The 12,527-nt window shown below is 48.9% G+C and overlaps 1 protein-coding gene across 1 annotated transcript; it reads left to right on the forward strand.

The window, feature by feature from the left end:
- Positions 1-3,367: 3,367 nt before the first annotated feature.
- On the forward strand, positions 3,368-11,919 carry LOC130493972 (bone morphogenetic protein 2-like). Its single transcript, XM_056867601.1, has 6 exons — positions 3,368-3,659; positions 5,611-5,750; positions 6,472-6,594; positions 7,963-8,133; positions 11,418-11,442; positions 11,510-11,919. The coding sequence occupies exons 1-6, from the start codon at positions 3,368-3,370 to the stop codon at positions 11,917-11,919; spliced, it is 1,161 nt and encodes a 386-aa protein (XP_056723579.1).
- Positions 11,920-12,527: the final 608 nt, after the last annotated feature.

Genomic DNA, 12,527 nt, shown 5'->3' on the forward strand with positions numbered 1-12,527 from the left:
TTGGATGTGTTATTTGTTTGTGTGTGGAGGGTCCCTCTAAGGTTGCCAGGTCCCTCTTTGCCACCGGCAGAAGGTTTTGGGGGCGGAGTCTGAGGAGGGCTGGGTTTGGGGAGGGGAGGGACTTCAATGCCATAGAGTCCAATTGCCAAAGCGGCCATTTTCTCCAGGGGAATTGATCTCTATCAGCTGGAGATCAGTTGTAATAGTGGGAGATCTCCAGCTAGTACCTGGAGGTTGGCAACCCTAGGTCCCTCCCTTATTACATTGATTTGCATTTACACATCGGTATACTGCCACAACCTGGATGGCTAGGGTTGCCAACCACCAGGTACTAGCTGCAGATCTCCTGCTATTACAACTGATCTCCAGCCGATAGAGATCAGTTCACCTGGAGAAAACGGCCGCTTTGGCAATTGGACTCTATGGCATTGAAGTCCCTTCCCAAACCCCGCCCTCCTCAGGCTCTGCTCCAAAAACCTTCCACCGGTTGCAAAGAGGGACCTGGCAACCCTATGGATGGCCCAGGCTAGCCTGATCTCATCAGATCATGGAAGCTAAGCAGAATCAGAGGCCTTCTCTGAAATAAAAAAGAGATTGATTATGTTAGCACATCATTTTGTGCTCATCATGGCTGCCCATCTCAGTTTTTTGGAATTCCTCCCCCCACGTTGCTTGCCTGCTTAAACCCATTCCTTGACAACTCTTCATTTTTTAAGAGCTTTTTTTCTTGCTAGACTGAATGCTAACCCTTCTATTGTTATGCGAGGTAGATACATGAACTTATCATATTCGGAAAGGACCTGCCCGTGTTCTTCTGGTTCTATTGACTCTTTAGCACACGGGCTCCTGGAATGTCGTTCTGAGGATCTGAGATCAAGATATATGATTCCTCTTCTAACAGATTGGACTAGTAACTCACTCTCTGAGCGAATACCGTTTATTAAGTGACAGCGATCGTAAGGTTACATTGGCGGGGGCAAAATTGATCTCAGTCCTTATATCCCTTAAACACTAGATTTAGAACTATGCTGCTCAAAATCTATGACTCAAGGAGCTTCTAAGGGAGAAAGGAAAGGAAGCTAAGCAGGGTCAGCCCTGGTTAGTATTTAGATGAGAGACCCCCAAGGAAATCCCTGGGGGGTTGCTACACAGAAGCAGGCAATGGCAAACCACCTCTGAATGTCCCTTGCCTTGAAAACCCTCAGGGATCGCCATAAGTCAGCTGTGACTTATGCAATTTCCACCACCACCACCATTACTTATATACTGGGAGGGGGGGGGGAGATTATTATTTATATAAGAACATAAGAAAGGCCATGCTGGATCAGACCAAGGCCCATCAAGTCCAGGCATCTGTTCACACAGTGGCCAACCAGGTGCCTCTAGGAAGCCCACAAACAAGACGACTGCAGCAGCACCATCCTGCCTGTGTTCCAAAGCACCTAATATAATAGGCATGCTTCTCTGATCCTGGAGAGAACAGGTATGCATCATGACTAGTATCCATTTTTACTAGTAGCCACAAATAGCCCTCTCCTCCGTGAACATGTCCACTCCCCTCTTAAAGCCTTCCAAGTTGGCAGCCATCCCCTCATCCTGGGGCAGGGAGTTCCACAGCCCTCTCCTCCATGAACATGTCCACTCCCCTCTTAAAGCCTTCCAAGTTGGCAGCCATCCCCTCATCCTGGGGCAGGGAGTTCCACAAGTTAACTATGCATTGTGTGAAAAAATGCTTCCTTTTATCTGTTTTGAATCTCTCGCCCTCCAGCTTCAGCAGATCACCCAGCGTTCTAGTATTATGGGAGAGGGAGAAAAGCTTCTCCCTGTCCACTCTCTCCACACCATGCATAATTTTATAGACCTCTATCATGTCTCCCCTTAACTGCCTTCTTCCCAAGCTAAACAGCCCTAACTGGGTTGCTAGACAGGAGCAGGAAATGACAAACCACTTCTGAACATCCCTTGCCTTGAAAACCCTAAGGGTTTGCCATAAATCAGCAATGACTTCAGCACTTTCCACCACCGTAATTACCTATATACTGGGGCTGGTGGGAGAGATTATTATTTATATAGATATTTAATGTACTCTTTTTGGGGGGAGGTCTGTAAAAGCCATTGTAAGAATAGAATCATTAAAAATAATTATAATAATAGAATCAGAGAATCATAGAGTTGGAAGGTATCACCAGAGTCATCTATTCCAACCCCCTGCACAATGCAGGAATTTCACAACTACCTCCCCCCCCCACACTCCCAGCAACCCCCACTACATGCCCAGAAGATAGCCAAGATGCCCTCCATCTCATGAACTGCCTACGGTCATAGAATCAGCATTGCTGACAGATGGCCGTCTAGCCTCTGCTTAAAAACCTCCAGGGAAGTAGCATATACCGCCTCCCGAGGAAGCCTGTTCCACTGAGGAACCGTCCAACTGTTAGAAAATTCTTCCTAATGTCTAGATGGAAACTTTTTTTATTTAATTTTAACCCGTTGGTTCTGGTGCGACCTTCTGGGGCACAGAAAACAACTTGGCACACTCCTCTATATGACAGCCCTTCAAATACTTGAAGATGGTTATCATATCCCCTCTCAGTCTTTCCCTCTCCGGGCTAAACATACCCTGCTCCTTCAACCTTTCCTCCTAGGGCTTGGTCTCCAGACCCCCTCACCATCTCTGTTGCCATCCTCTGGACCCATTCCAGTTTGTCTACGTCTTTCTGAAATGACGGTGCCCAAAACTGAACACAATACTCTAGGTGAGGTCTAACCAGAGCAGAGTAAAGCGATACCATCACTTCACGTGATCTGGACAGGACTGGGAGTGTTGGAGGTTCAGGTATGTCTGTGCTGTTCTACTCCAGCATTCTTGGAACTGCAGTGGGCTCCGTGGGTGTTGATTCCCAGGCTTTGTCTCAAACAGCTTCGTTCCCACCTGCAAACACATCTCCTGTTTGCCCCATTAGACCCGGCGTTAGAAGCCCGTTAGCCTCCTGAGGAGGGCAAACAGGGCTCTTTGCAATTCCCTGCCACAGAATAAACTTGGTGTGTGTGTGGGAGGGGGAGACAGACACCTGCCAGGTCCCCCTTTCCTTCCTGTCAACCCCAGGTTCTCCTGCTCTTTGCAGTCCGGGGGATTGTAAATACACAAGCACACCCCAACTTGTGGACTGGGCCTAATGGGACCCATTTAACACCTAGTTAGCGCCGCAGTTAGCTCTCTTTACCCTTCCTGATTGCTCATTAGCAGGCGGGAGGGGGGGCTCAAGGCCTGCTCGGCCCCCCAGATTTCAGAGCTGCCTTGGTTATAAATTTGGCCATCGGGCAGGGAGAGTTGAGAGTTGTGGAAGAGCCCGAAGGAAACAGAGCCATGGCCCTCTGCCCGCTGCTGGTGTGCGTCTTCCTGGCCTGGGTGCTAGCCTGCTCTGCCCGACCCTCCCACACCCACCTGCTGGTGGGCGACTCGGAAGACCGGCGCGCCGAGGCCCTCAAGAGGCTCTTGCAAGTCTTCGGCATCATGGACCCTCCCCAGTCCCCCCACGGGATCAAGCAACCACCCCAGTACATGGTGGATCTCTACAACACAGTGGCCGGAGCTGACGGGGTCACCAAAGACCCTGACATCTTGGAAGGGAACACGGTGCGCAGCTTTTTGGACAAATGTGAGTATTGGCACTCTTATGGGGACAGTATAGGGCTCGTGAGGGTTGGTTGCAACTCTGCACTTTCTTGTCCAGCCCAAAAGGAGGGGCAAGAACCTAGCAGAGAAAGTCCTACCTGGGGCATTTATTTATTTAATTTATTCACCCCCTGCTTTTCTCTCAAATGGGGACTAAGGTTGCAAACTCCTTGTTGGGAAATTCCTGGAGATTTTGAGGAAGGAGTCTGGAGAGAGTGGCGTTAGGGGAGGGGAGAGACCTCAGTGGGATATGATGCCATAGGGACTACACTCCAAAGCAGCCATTTTCTCGAAGGGATAGGGTTGCCAACCTCCAGGTAGTGGCTGGAGAGCTCTTGCTATTACAACCAATCTCCAGGCAACAGGATCAGTTCCCCTGGAGAAAACGTCTGCTTTGGCAATTGGACTCTATGGCATTGAAGTCCCTCCCTTCTTCAACTCCCCCACTCACGCTCCACCCCCAAAATCTCCAGGTATTTCCCAACCCCGAGCTGGCAACCCTATGGATCAATAGACGGATGGGGACCTAAGAATTCCATGTTTTAGGGTTGCACTCAAGAGAAGTCTAGAAGGCCCCAGCGATGTTGACTGGGAAGGCTGCCACGTTTATTGACCTCCTTCCTGGACTGACTTTTAAGCGAAGTGAATTTTCTTTCAAAATCTACAGGCTGTGAAAATGCCTGGGAGTCGCAGGTTAAAATTGGGATTCAGTGGTCTCCAGTCATTTTACCTGTCGTGGGATGGGCTCTGGACCACTAAGTGGATGGAGATGCAATCAGGACATTAAAAAGTTTTCTCTCCACAAGGCATAAACTTCCAAATTGAGCTGGGTCCACAACAGACAGCAGTATCCTTCTCAAGCTCTGTTCAGGATTGCACTGCTTGAGTTTGGGTTCAATTAAACCAACATAAGGCACTATTTAAGATCTCAAGAAAGTGAGCAGGAAAATCCATTCCTTCTTACAGTCTGAACTATAGGATTGCCAACCTCCAGGTGGTGGCTGGAGATCTCCCACTATTACAACTGATCTCCAGGGAACAGAGATCAGTTCCCCGGGCCTGGAGAAAATGGCCGCTTTGGCCATTGGACTCCATGGCATTGAAGTCCCTCTCTTCTCCAAACCCCCCCTCCTGGCTCCCCACCCAAAAAAAAATCTCCAGGTATTTCCCAGTCTGGAGCTGGCAACTCTGCTAAAGTGGTAGCTGAACTGCACTTTTTTGTTTGTTTTTACAAAGTCTTAATAAAATGCCGGGAAAGTTTTCCATTTATGAGCCATTTCAGAACAGTGGATGTGCCGGGATGCAAGAGAGCTGAATTCAAATCCTACCCCTTTTAAATTGTGACCCAGATTAGCACCCCCTGTTTTTTATAACAGTGATTCTATTGTGTATTTTTTTCCTTCAAATCATGGTTTGCTGTTTTTCACTTGTTAAATTGGGCTATTGATCCATTTGATTGTCTACATCCCATTAAGCTTATCTGAAATCTTTAAGTTGCTTTAGCTGCACATTAGGCTGTTTTCAATATCTTATTTTATTACCTGTTTGTAAACTACCACAAGAATTGGGTGGCCAGGTCCCTCTTCACCACTGGAGGGAGGTTTTTGGGCCAGAGCCTGAGGAGGGCAGAGTTTGGGGAGGGGAGGGACTTCAATGCCATAGAGTCCAATTGCCAAAGTGGCCATTTTCTCCAGGTAAACTGATCTCTATCGGCTGGAGATCAGTGGGAGAGACTCCAGCTACCCCCTGCAGGTAACCCTAATAGTAGGCAGCTGGGGGTAAACTATTAGTCTCACCACCTCACACAGCTATGAAGCTCACAAGGTGGTTCTGGGCAACTCACTCAACCTCGCCTACCTCACAGGGCTATCGTGAAGCTTAAAAAAGTGCCATCAAAGCGGCAGCCCACACCAATACCCTGCCTTGTATTCCAGTTCACAGCAGCCAGATGCACTTCCTGTTCATCCTGTCCAGCGTAGCAAAGAACGAGCGCGTGCTGACGGCCGAACTGCACCTGTTCAAATTGCGGGCCAGGACGGCGGACGGGCCCCTCAGGAGGCACCACTTCTGCCAGGTAAACCACTCGCCGTCCCCCTTCCTTCACGAGGCCCAGCTTCCAATGAAGCCTGTTTATCCTGTGCCAGGTTTTTGAGACGTTCGGGAGAGGTTTTTGAGAGGGTCTGTAAACCTCGGGACCTTACAGTCCCAAACTGGATACTACAAAGGGAGGGGAGAGAGGTGGAAGCTAGGTGGGGCAGGACTAAGCAGGGGGGGGGGGAGACAGCATCTGTTCTAGTTACACCTCCTTCAGCTCTGTATGTTGAAGGCCCTTGGCATTAGGGTTGCCAACCTCCAGGCAGGGCCTGGAGATCTCCCACTATTACAACGGATCCCCAGACAACAGAGATCAGTTCCCTTGGAGAAATGACTTCATAGGGTTGCCAGCTCCGGATTGGGAAACACCTGGAGATTTTGAGGGTGGAGCCTGAGGAGGGCAGGGTTTGGGGAGGGGAGGGACTTCAATGATGTATAATACCATAGAGTCCCCCTTCCAAAGCGTCCATTTTCTCCAGGGGAACTGATCTCTGTTGCCTGGATACCCGTTGTAATTCCAGGAGATCTCCAGCCACCGCCTGGAGATTGACAACCCTATAGCCAAGGAAATAGGAGCGAGTGAGCATCGGCAGATTGCGATTCAGGAAAAGAATTTGAAACACATTCCAGACCTCAAATTTTCAAAGTAATGATCAGGTTTGGGCTGTTGGTTTCTTAACCACGGACTGATTCTCCTCCAGGTTAGCGTGTACCAAGTCCTAGACCAGCACAACCCGGATTCCCCAGAGGGAAAGAAACTGCTGTCTGCCAGATTGCTTGCCATGCAGGGATCTGGTTGGGAAGTCTTCAGCATCACACAAGCGGTGAGTTGATCGGTTTGCTAGTCCACCGCCTGCCTTCTTTGCAAAGTGTGTGTGTGGGGGGGGGGGCCTTTCCAGGTGGGGCTTCCCAGAAAGAAAATTGGCTATTTCCTCCTAACTAGCAGAAACGTCTGTAGCCCTTTGGTCGAGTCCAGCTGGTAGGGTTGCCAGCCTCCAGGTACTAGCTGGAGATCTCCTGCTATTACAACTGATCTCCAGCCGACAGAGAGCAGTTCATCTGGAGAAAATGGCCGCTTTGGCCATTGGACTCTATGGCACTGAAGTCCCTCCCCAAACCCAGCTCTTTTCAGGCTCCGCCCCAAAATTCTCCCGCCAGTGGCGAAGAGGGACCTGGCAACCCTACCAGCTGGGTAATCTGTAGCTGAAACGTCTCCATAGAATGAGATTCGTCACTTTTCAGTTCAGAAGCTCTGAGTCCATTTCTGAATTCCTCTTTGAATAAGTCATTTACTTATGTTACCCCCATCTTTAATAAATCCGCTTAAAATCACAGATACTAAAGTAACATTTTCAATTGAAGAAAGTGTTTGCAGGATCAAACATGGTGCAGTGGTTAAGAGCGGTGGTTTGAAGCGGTGGACTCTGATTTGGAGAACCGGGTTTGATTCCCCCACTCCTCCACATGAGCAGAGGAGGCTAATCTGGTGAACTGGATTTGTTTCCCTGCTCCTACACACAAAGCCTGCTGGGTGACCCTGGGCTAGTCACACTCTCTCAGCCTCACCTACCTCACAGGGTGTCGGTTGTGGGGAGGGGAAGGGAATGTGATTGTAAGCTGTTTTGAGTCACCTTAAGTGGTAGAGAAAGTCGGCATATAAAAAACAACTCTTCTTCTTTTTATAAGTAGGGTTGCCAGGTCCCTCCGCCACCGGTGGGAGGTTTTTGGGGTGGAGCCTGAGGATGGCGGGGTTTGGGAAGGGGAGGGACGTCAGTGCCATAGAGTCCAATTGCCAAAGCGGCCATTTTCTCCAGGTGAACTGATCTCTGCCGACTGGAGATCAGTTGTAATAGCAGGAGATCTCCAGCTAGTACCTGGAGGTTGGCAACCCTAAAATAAGGGTGATGGAGACCTTGAAAAAACACTTTGAGCCATGGAGAATCTTAGCTGGGCAAAGCTGGGTGGGTTGGACTTTTGAAGTGTGGCCAAGCATGGGTTCAAATCCTGCCTCTGTGTGATCTCAGTGGCTTTATGCAAATAATTATCTCATAGACTCATCCCTCACTCCAAATCTAGCACATGGGGATAATAATGCTGATCTACCTTACAGGGCTGGGGTAAGGATTGCAAGGAGATAGTCAAGCTGGTGGTTGTCTTGATACAAACTTCATTGGCTTCACGTTGCATTGCAGGTTCGCGACTGGACAGAAGAGGAAAGTAGCAACCGGGGCTTGCTGGTGACAGTGCGGGGCCTCGGCGGGGCCGTGCTGGAGCCTGGTGCCGTGCAGTTCGCTTCCGGACGAGACCACCACGAGAGCAAGAAACCAATGCTGGTTTTGTTTACTGATGACGGGCGGCGAGGAGCAGCGTTGCCCACCAACACTTTCACAGGTGAGAGGGGCGCCTTTGGTTATCGCAGGTGTAATCCAGGTATGGGGATGATGACAGAAAACTGTCCACAAACAGCAAAATGGGAGCTGATTGTTTTCCGCTCTGGGGTTAGGGTTGCCAACCTCAAGGGACTAGCTGGAGATCTCCTGCTATTACAACTGATCTCCAGCCGATAGAGATCAGTTCACCTGGAGAAAATAGCCACTTTGGCAATTGGACTCTATGGCATTGAAGACCCTCCCCTCCCCAAACCATGCCCTCCTTAGGCTCTACCCCAAAAAACCTCCCGCCAGTGGCAAAGAGGGACCTGGCAACCCTATCTGGAGTGAATACTGAATTGCAATGTTGCTCTAGAAGCACACAGCAAATTAGATATTGGGGGAAGAAAAAGACGAGTTGGTTTTTATAAACCGACTTTTTCTACCACTTAAGGGAGAATCAAACCGGCTTACAAACATCCTTCCCTTCCCCTCCCCACAACAGATCCCCCTGTGAGGTAGGTCAGGCTGAGAGAGCTCAAAGAGAGCTGTGAGTAGCCCAAGGTCACCCAGCTGGCTTCATGTGGAGGAGTGGGGAAACCAACCCGGTTCACCAGATTAGCGTCCTCCACTCATGTGGAGGAGTGGGGAATCAAGCCCGATTCTCCAGATTAGCGTCCACCGCTCCAAACCACCGCTCTTAACCGCTACACCATGCTGGAAAAGTGGGGTGGGGGAGAGAGAGAGAAACTACATAGAACAGGTTTTACAGGTTGAGTATCCCTTATCCGGACAGGCCATATCCGGACATCTCAAAACTGGACCATTTGAGCCGCTATGCTACCTGCTTTCAGTGTTTCCTCTCACCTAAAATATATATGTGTATATATACAGTGTCCACTGCATTGTAGGTGGTGACTGAAAGCCTGCTGTTGTTAGTTTGTTGTTGCTCTTCTTTAACAGCTGTTAAGGTATTCTGCTGAGATAGTTACACCTTTGCTTTCTGATTGTTCAATGTACTCCAAATTATTAAAAACACAGTTTAAAATTACATTCAGGAGTGGGGAATCAAACCCGGTTCTCCAGCTCAGAATCCACCGCTCTTAACCACTACACCATGCTGGCTCAGATCTCTTAGAGTTAAATGTAGGAGGACAAAGCAGAAACCATGGTCTTCCCTTTTAGCCTTAGGGTTGCCAATTCCAGGCTGGGAAATTCCTGGAGATTTGGGGGTGGAGTCTGGGGAGGGTGGTTTTTGGGAAGGACCTCAGTGGGGTATAATGCCATAGAGTCCGCCCTCCAAAGCATTCATTTTCTCCGGGGGAACTGATCTCTGCAAGCTGGAGATCAGTAGTAATTCTTGGAGCTTGCCAGGCCCCTCTTGGAGGCTGGCAATTCAACTTCTGGACTGGTTTACCGTGCAATCCTAGACATGTTGACTCAGAAATACGTTCTGTTTTGTCGAAGGCTTTCACGGTCAGAGTTCATTGGTTCTTGTAGGTTATCCGGGCTGTGTAACCGTGGTCTTGGAATTTTCTTTCCTGACGTTTCGCCAGCAACTGTGGCAGGCATCTTCAGAGTAGTAACACTGAAGGACAGTGTCTCTCAGTGTCAAGGGTGTAGAAAGAGTAATATATAGTCAGAAAGGGGTTGGGTTTGAGCTGAGTATTGTCCTGCAAAAATATTGTCCTGTAAGTATCAAGATAATGTGCTAATGAGGGTATGGTATGTTAATATGGAACCATTGTATCCTGAAGTGATCTGTTAATGTGTGTAATCCAAAACTAATCTGTATGGCTATTGTTGAATGTTGTCTTTGTCTGGAGGTTTTTCAGGGCAGGAAGCCAAGGCTTGGCTTAACAGATCACTTCAGGATACAATGGTTCCATATTAACATACCATACCCTCATTAGCACATTATCTTGATACTTACAGGACAATATTTTTGCAGGACAATACTCAGCTCAAACCCAACCCCTTTCTGACTATATATTACTCTTTCTACACCCTTGACACTGAGAGACACTGTCCTTCAGTGTTACTACTCTGAAGATGCCTGCCACAGTTGCTGGCGAAACGTCAGGAAAGAAAATTCCAAGACCACGGTTACACAGCCCGGATAACCTACAAGAATCAACGTTCTGTTTTATTCAGTGGGGCTTACTCCTAGGGAAGTGTTTTTGGGATTGCAGCCTTACAAATTTTAAATGTTCATAGAAATGGGGAAACTGGGGAAAGAGAATGTGAGGAGCGTTTAAACGCTTAGGGCTGTTTAGCTTGGAAAGAAGGCAGTTAAGGGGAGACATGATAGAGGTCTATGATATTATGCATGGTGTGGAGAGAGTGGACAGGGAGAAGCTTTTCTTCCTCTCTCATAATACTAGAACGCGGTGGGGTCATCTGCTGAAGCTGGAGGGTGAGAGATTCAAAACAAATAAAAGGAAATATTTCTTCACACAACACATAGTTAAATTGTGGAACTCCCTGCCCCAGGATGTGGTGATGGCTGTCAAATTGGAAGGCTGTGAGCACTTGCCCCGTGACAATCCCATAAACAACATCCACAGACAAGTAGTCTAAAGGAGAGTTGATTTATTGGAGAATCCACAGATTAACAGTAGCTAGGAATCAAGACGGCACTTATGAGAACTAAAAGCTTGGTGTTGGGTATAAATGAAAGAACACAGAATAACACAGGAAACCATGGCAACCCCCCTCCCACCGGAATAAGTTCCCACGAAGTTCAGAGTCAAAATACATAGTCGGCAGTTGACCGTTGGTGAGGCTGACCTTGGGCAGCACCTGGTGAAAGCACAACATTCTCTGTCAGACTATGCCTGGCATTCTCTGTACATCGCCCAGGCTAGGCCTGACAAAGGCTTTAAGAGGGGGGTGGACATGTTCATGGAGGAGAGGGTTATTCTTGGCACTGGTCAAAATGGGTACTAGTCGCAATGCATCCCTATTCTCTCCAGGATCAGAGGAGCATGCCTATTATATTAGGTTCTGTGGAAGACAGGCAGGATAATGCTGCTGCAGCTGTCTTATTTGTTGGCTTCCTAGAGGCACCTGGTTGGCCACTATGTGAACAGACTGCTGGACTTGATGGACCTTGGTCTGACCCAGCATGGCCTTTCTTACATTCTTAAATCCAGTCTGTGAACACAAACTGTTGTTGGGGAGGGACTTACATACACCTGGGATCTGTACCCTTTTGCTCCACAGAGCTGGCCTCAATTTACTCTTGATTAAGACAGAACCTCAATTTGCAATTGCAGTGTCTAAGCATTAACAACTCGCCAGGCTAAAAACACCTTTGCTGCTTCGCAGCCTTAACTTTTAATGCAACTCTGATCATTCCCTCTCTTAGATTTGGACCTGGAGAACCCAATCCTTCCAGAGGAGGTAGAACTCCCCCAAACCAACCGGACGCGGCCCCCTCGCGCCACAGGAGATCAGCGGCTGCCTTGCCAGTTACACCCGCTCTCAGTAGACTTTGAGGGAATCGGCTGGTCTGGCTGGATCATCTCTCCCCGCGGGTACAACGCCTTCCACTGCAGGGGTTCCTGCCCCTTCCCGCTGGGGGAGAACATGCGGCCCACCAACCACGCCACCGTGCAGTCCATCATTAACGCGCTGAAGCTGAGCCAAGACGTCAGCGGACCCTGCTGCGTGCCAGACAAGCTCTTCTCCATCAATCTGCTCTATTTCGACGACGATGAAAATGTGGTCTTGAAGCAGTACGATGACATGGTGGCCGGGAGTTGTGGGTGTCATTGAACCCCTGGATGGGGACTTCCTTCTGTTCTCTCCCGTCCCCCAAACCCCAAAGCTCAGGGAAGAGGCTGGCAAATCTCCTGTCCATCAATGGCTTTGGATCATTAGATATCCACAGGCAACCGGAATTTCTCTAAATCGGCATCTTGGAAGCATCCAGCCCAGCTGAAACTCTACGTTGGTCATTTATGCATGGGTACTTGGACTCATGTTCGCCCCCCGTCTGACTTGGTTGTTCCTTGGAGTTCTGCATGAGTCTTCCATCCATTAGAGATGACCTTGCTGCCAGCCCTTGCAATGTCCGGGTCTTCCCATTCCTCTGTTAAGCCGACTCTTCCCTCTCCCCTGAGCTCAGCCCGGGTGAAATCTTCGTGCAGAAGTCACAGCACTGGACACAGAAGCTTGTTTTCTCTCACAGCCCATCACAAAGCAGCATGTAAAGAGGCGGGGATTCAAATGCTTCCTGCTTCCTGGGGGCTCTTTCTGAGCAAAAGAAAGGCTTTTTAAAACTGAGGCTTGGATCTCTCCCCCCCCTTCCTTTCAGATTGCTCCATTTTTTTTGTTTTTTTGTTCTTAAAATGCTTTTTTATGCGGCAGTTGGGTTTTTGGGA

This window comes from Euleptes europaea, chromosome 2 (assembly GCF_029931775.1).
Source record: "Euleptes europaea isolate rEulEur1 chromosome 2, rEulEur1.hap1, whole genome shotgun sequence".
NCBI lineage: Eukaryota > Metazoa > Chordata > Lepidosauria > Squamata > Sphaerodactylidae > Euleptes > Euleptes europaea.

Bases quoted from the DNA above. Each gene is read 5' to 3' on its own strand.
- LOC130493972 (XM_056867601.1), top strand. From the start codon at position 3,368: ATGGCCCTCTGCCCGCTGCTGGTGTGCGTCTTCCTGGCCTGGGTGCTA. The intron at 3,660-5,610 runs GTGAGTATTGGC...CTTGTATTCCAG, and splicing joins GCGCAGCTTTTTGGACAAAT to TTCACAGCAGCCAGATGCAC. The intron at 6,595-7,962 runs GTGAGTTGATCG...GTTGCATTGCAG, and splicing joins TCTTCAGCATCACACAAGCG to GTTCGCGACTGGACAGAAGA.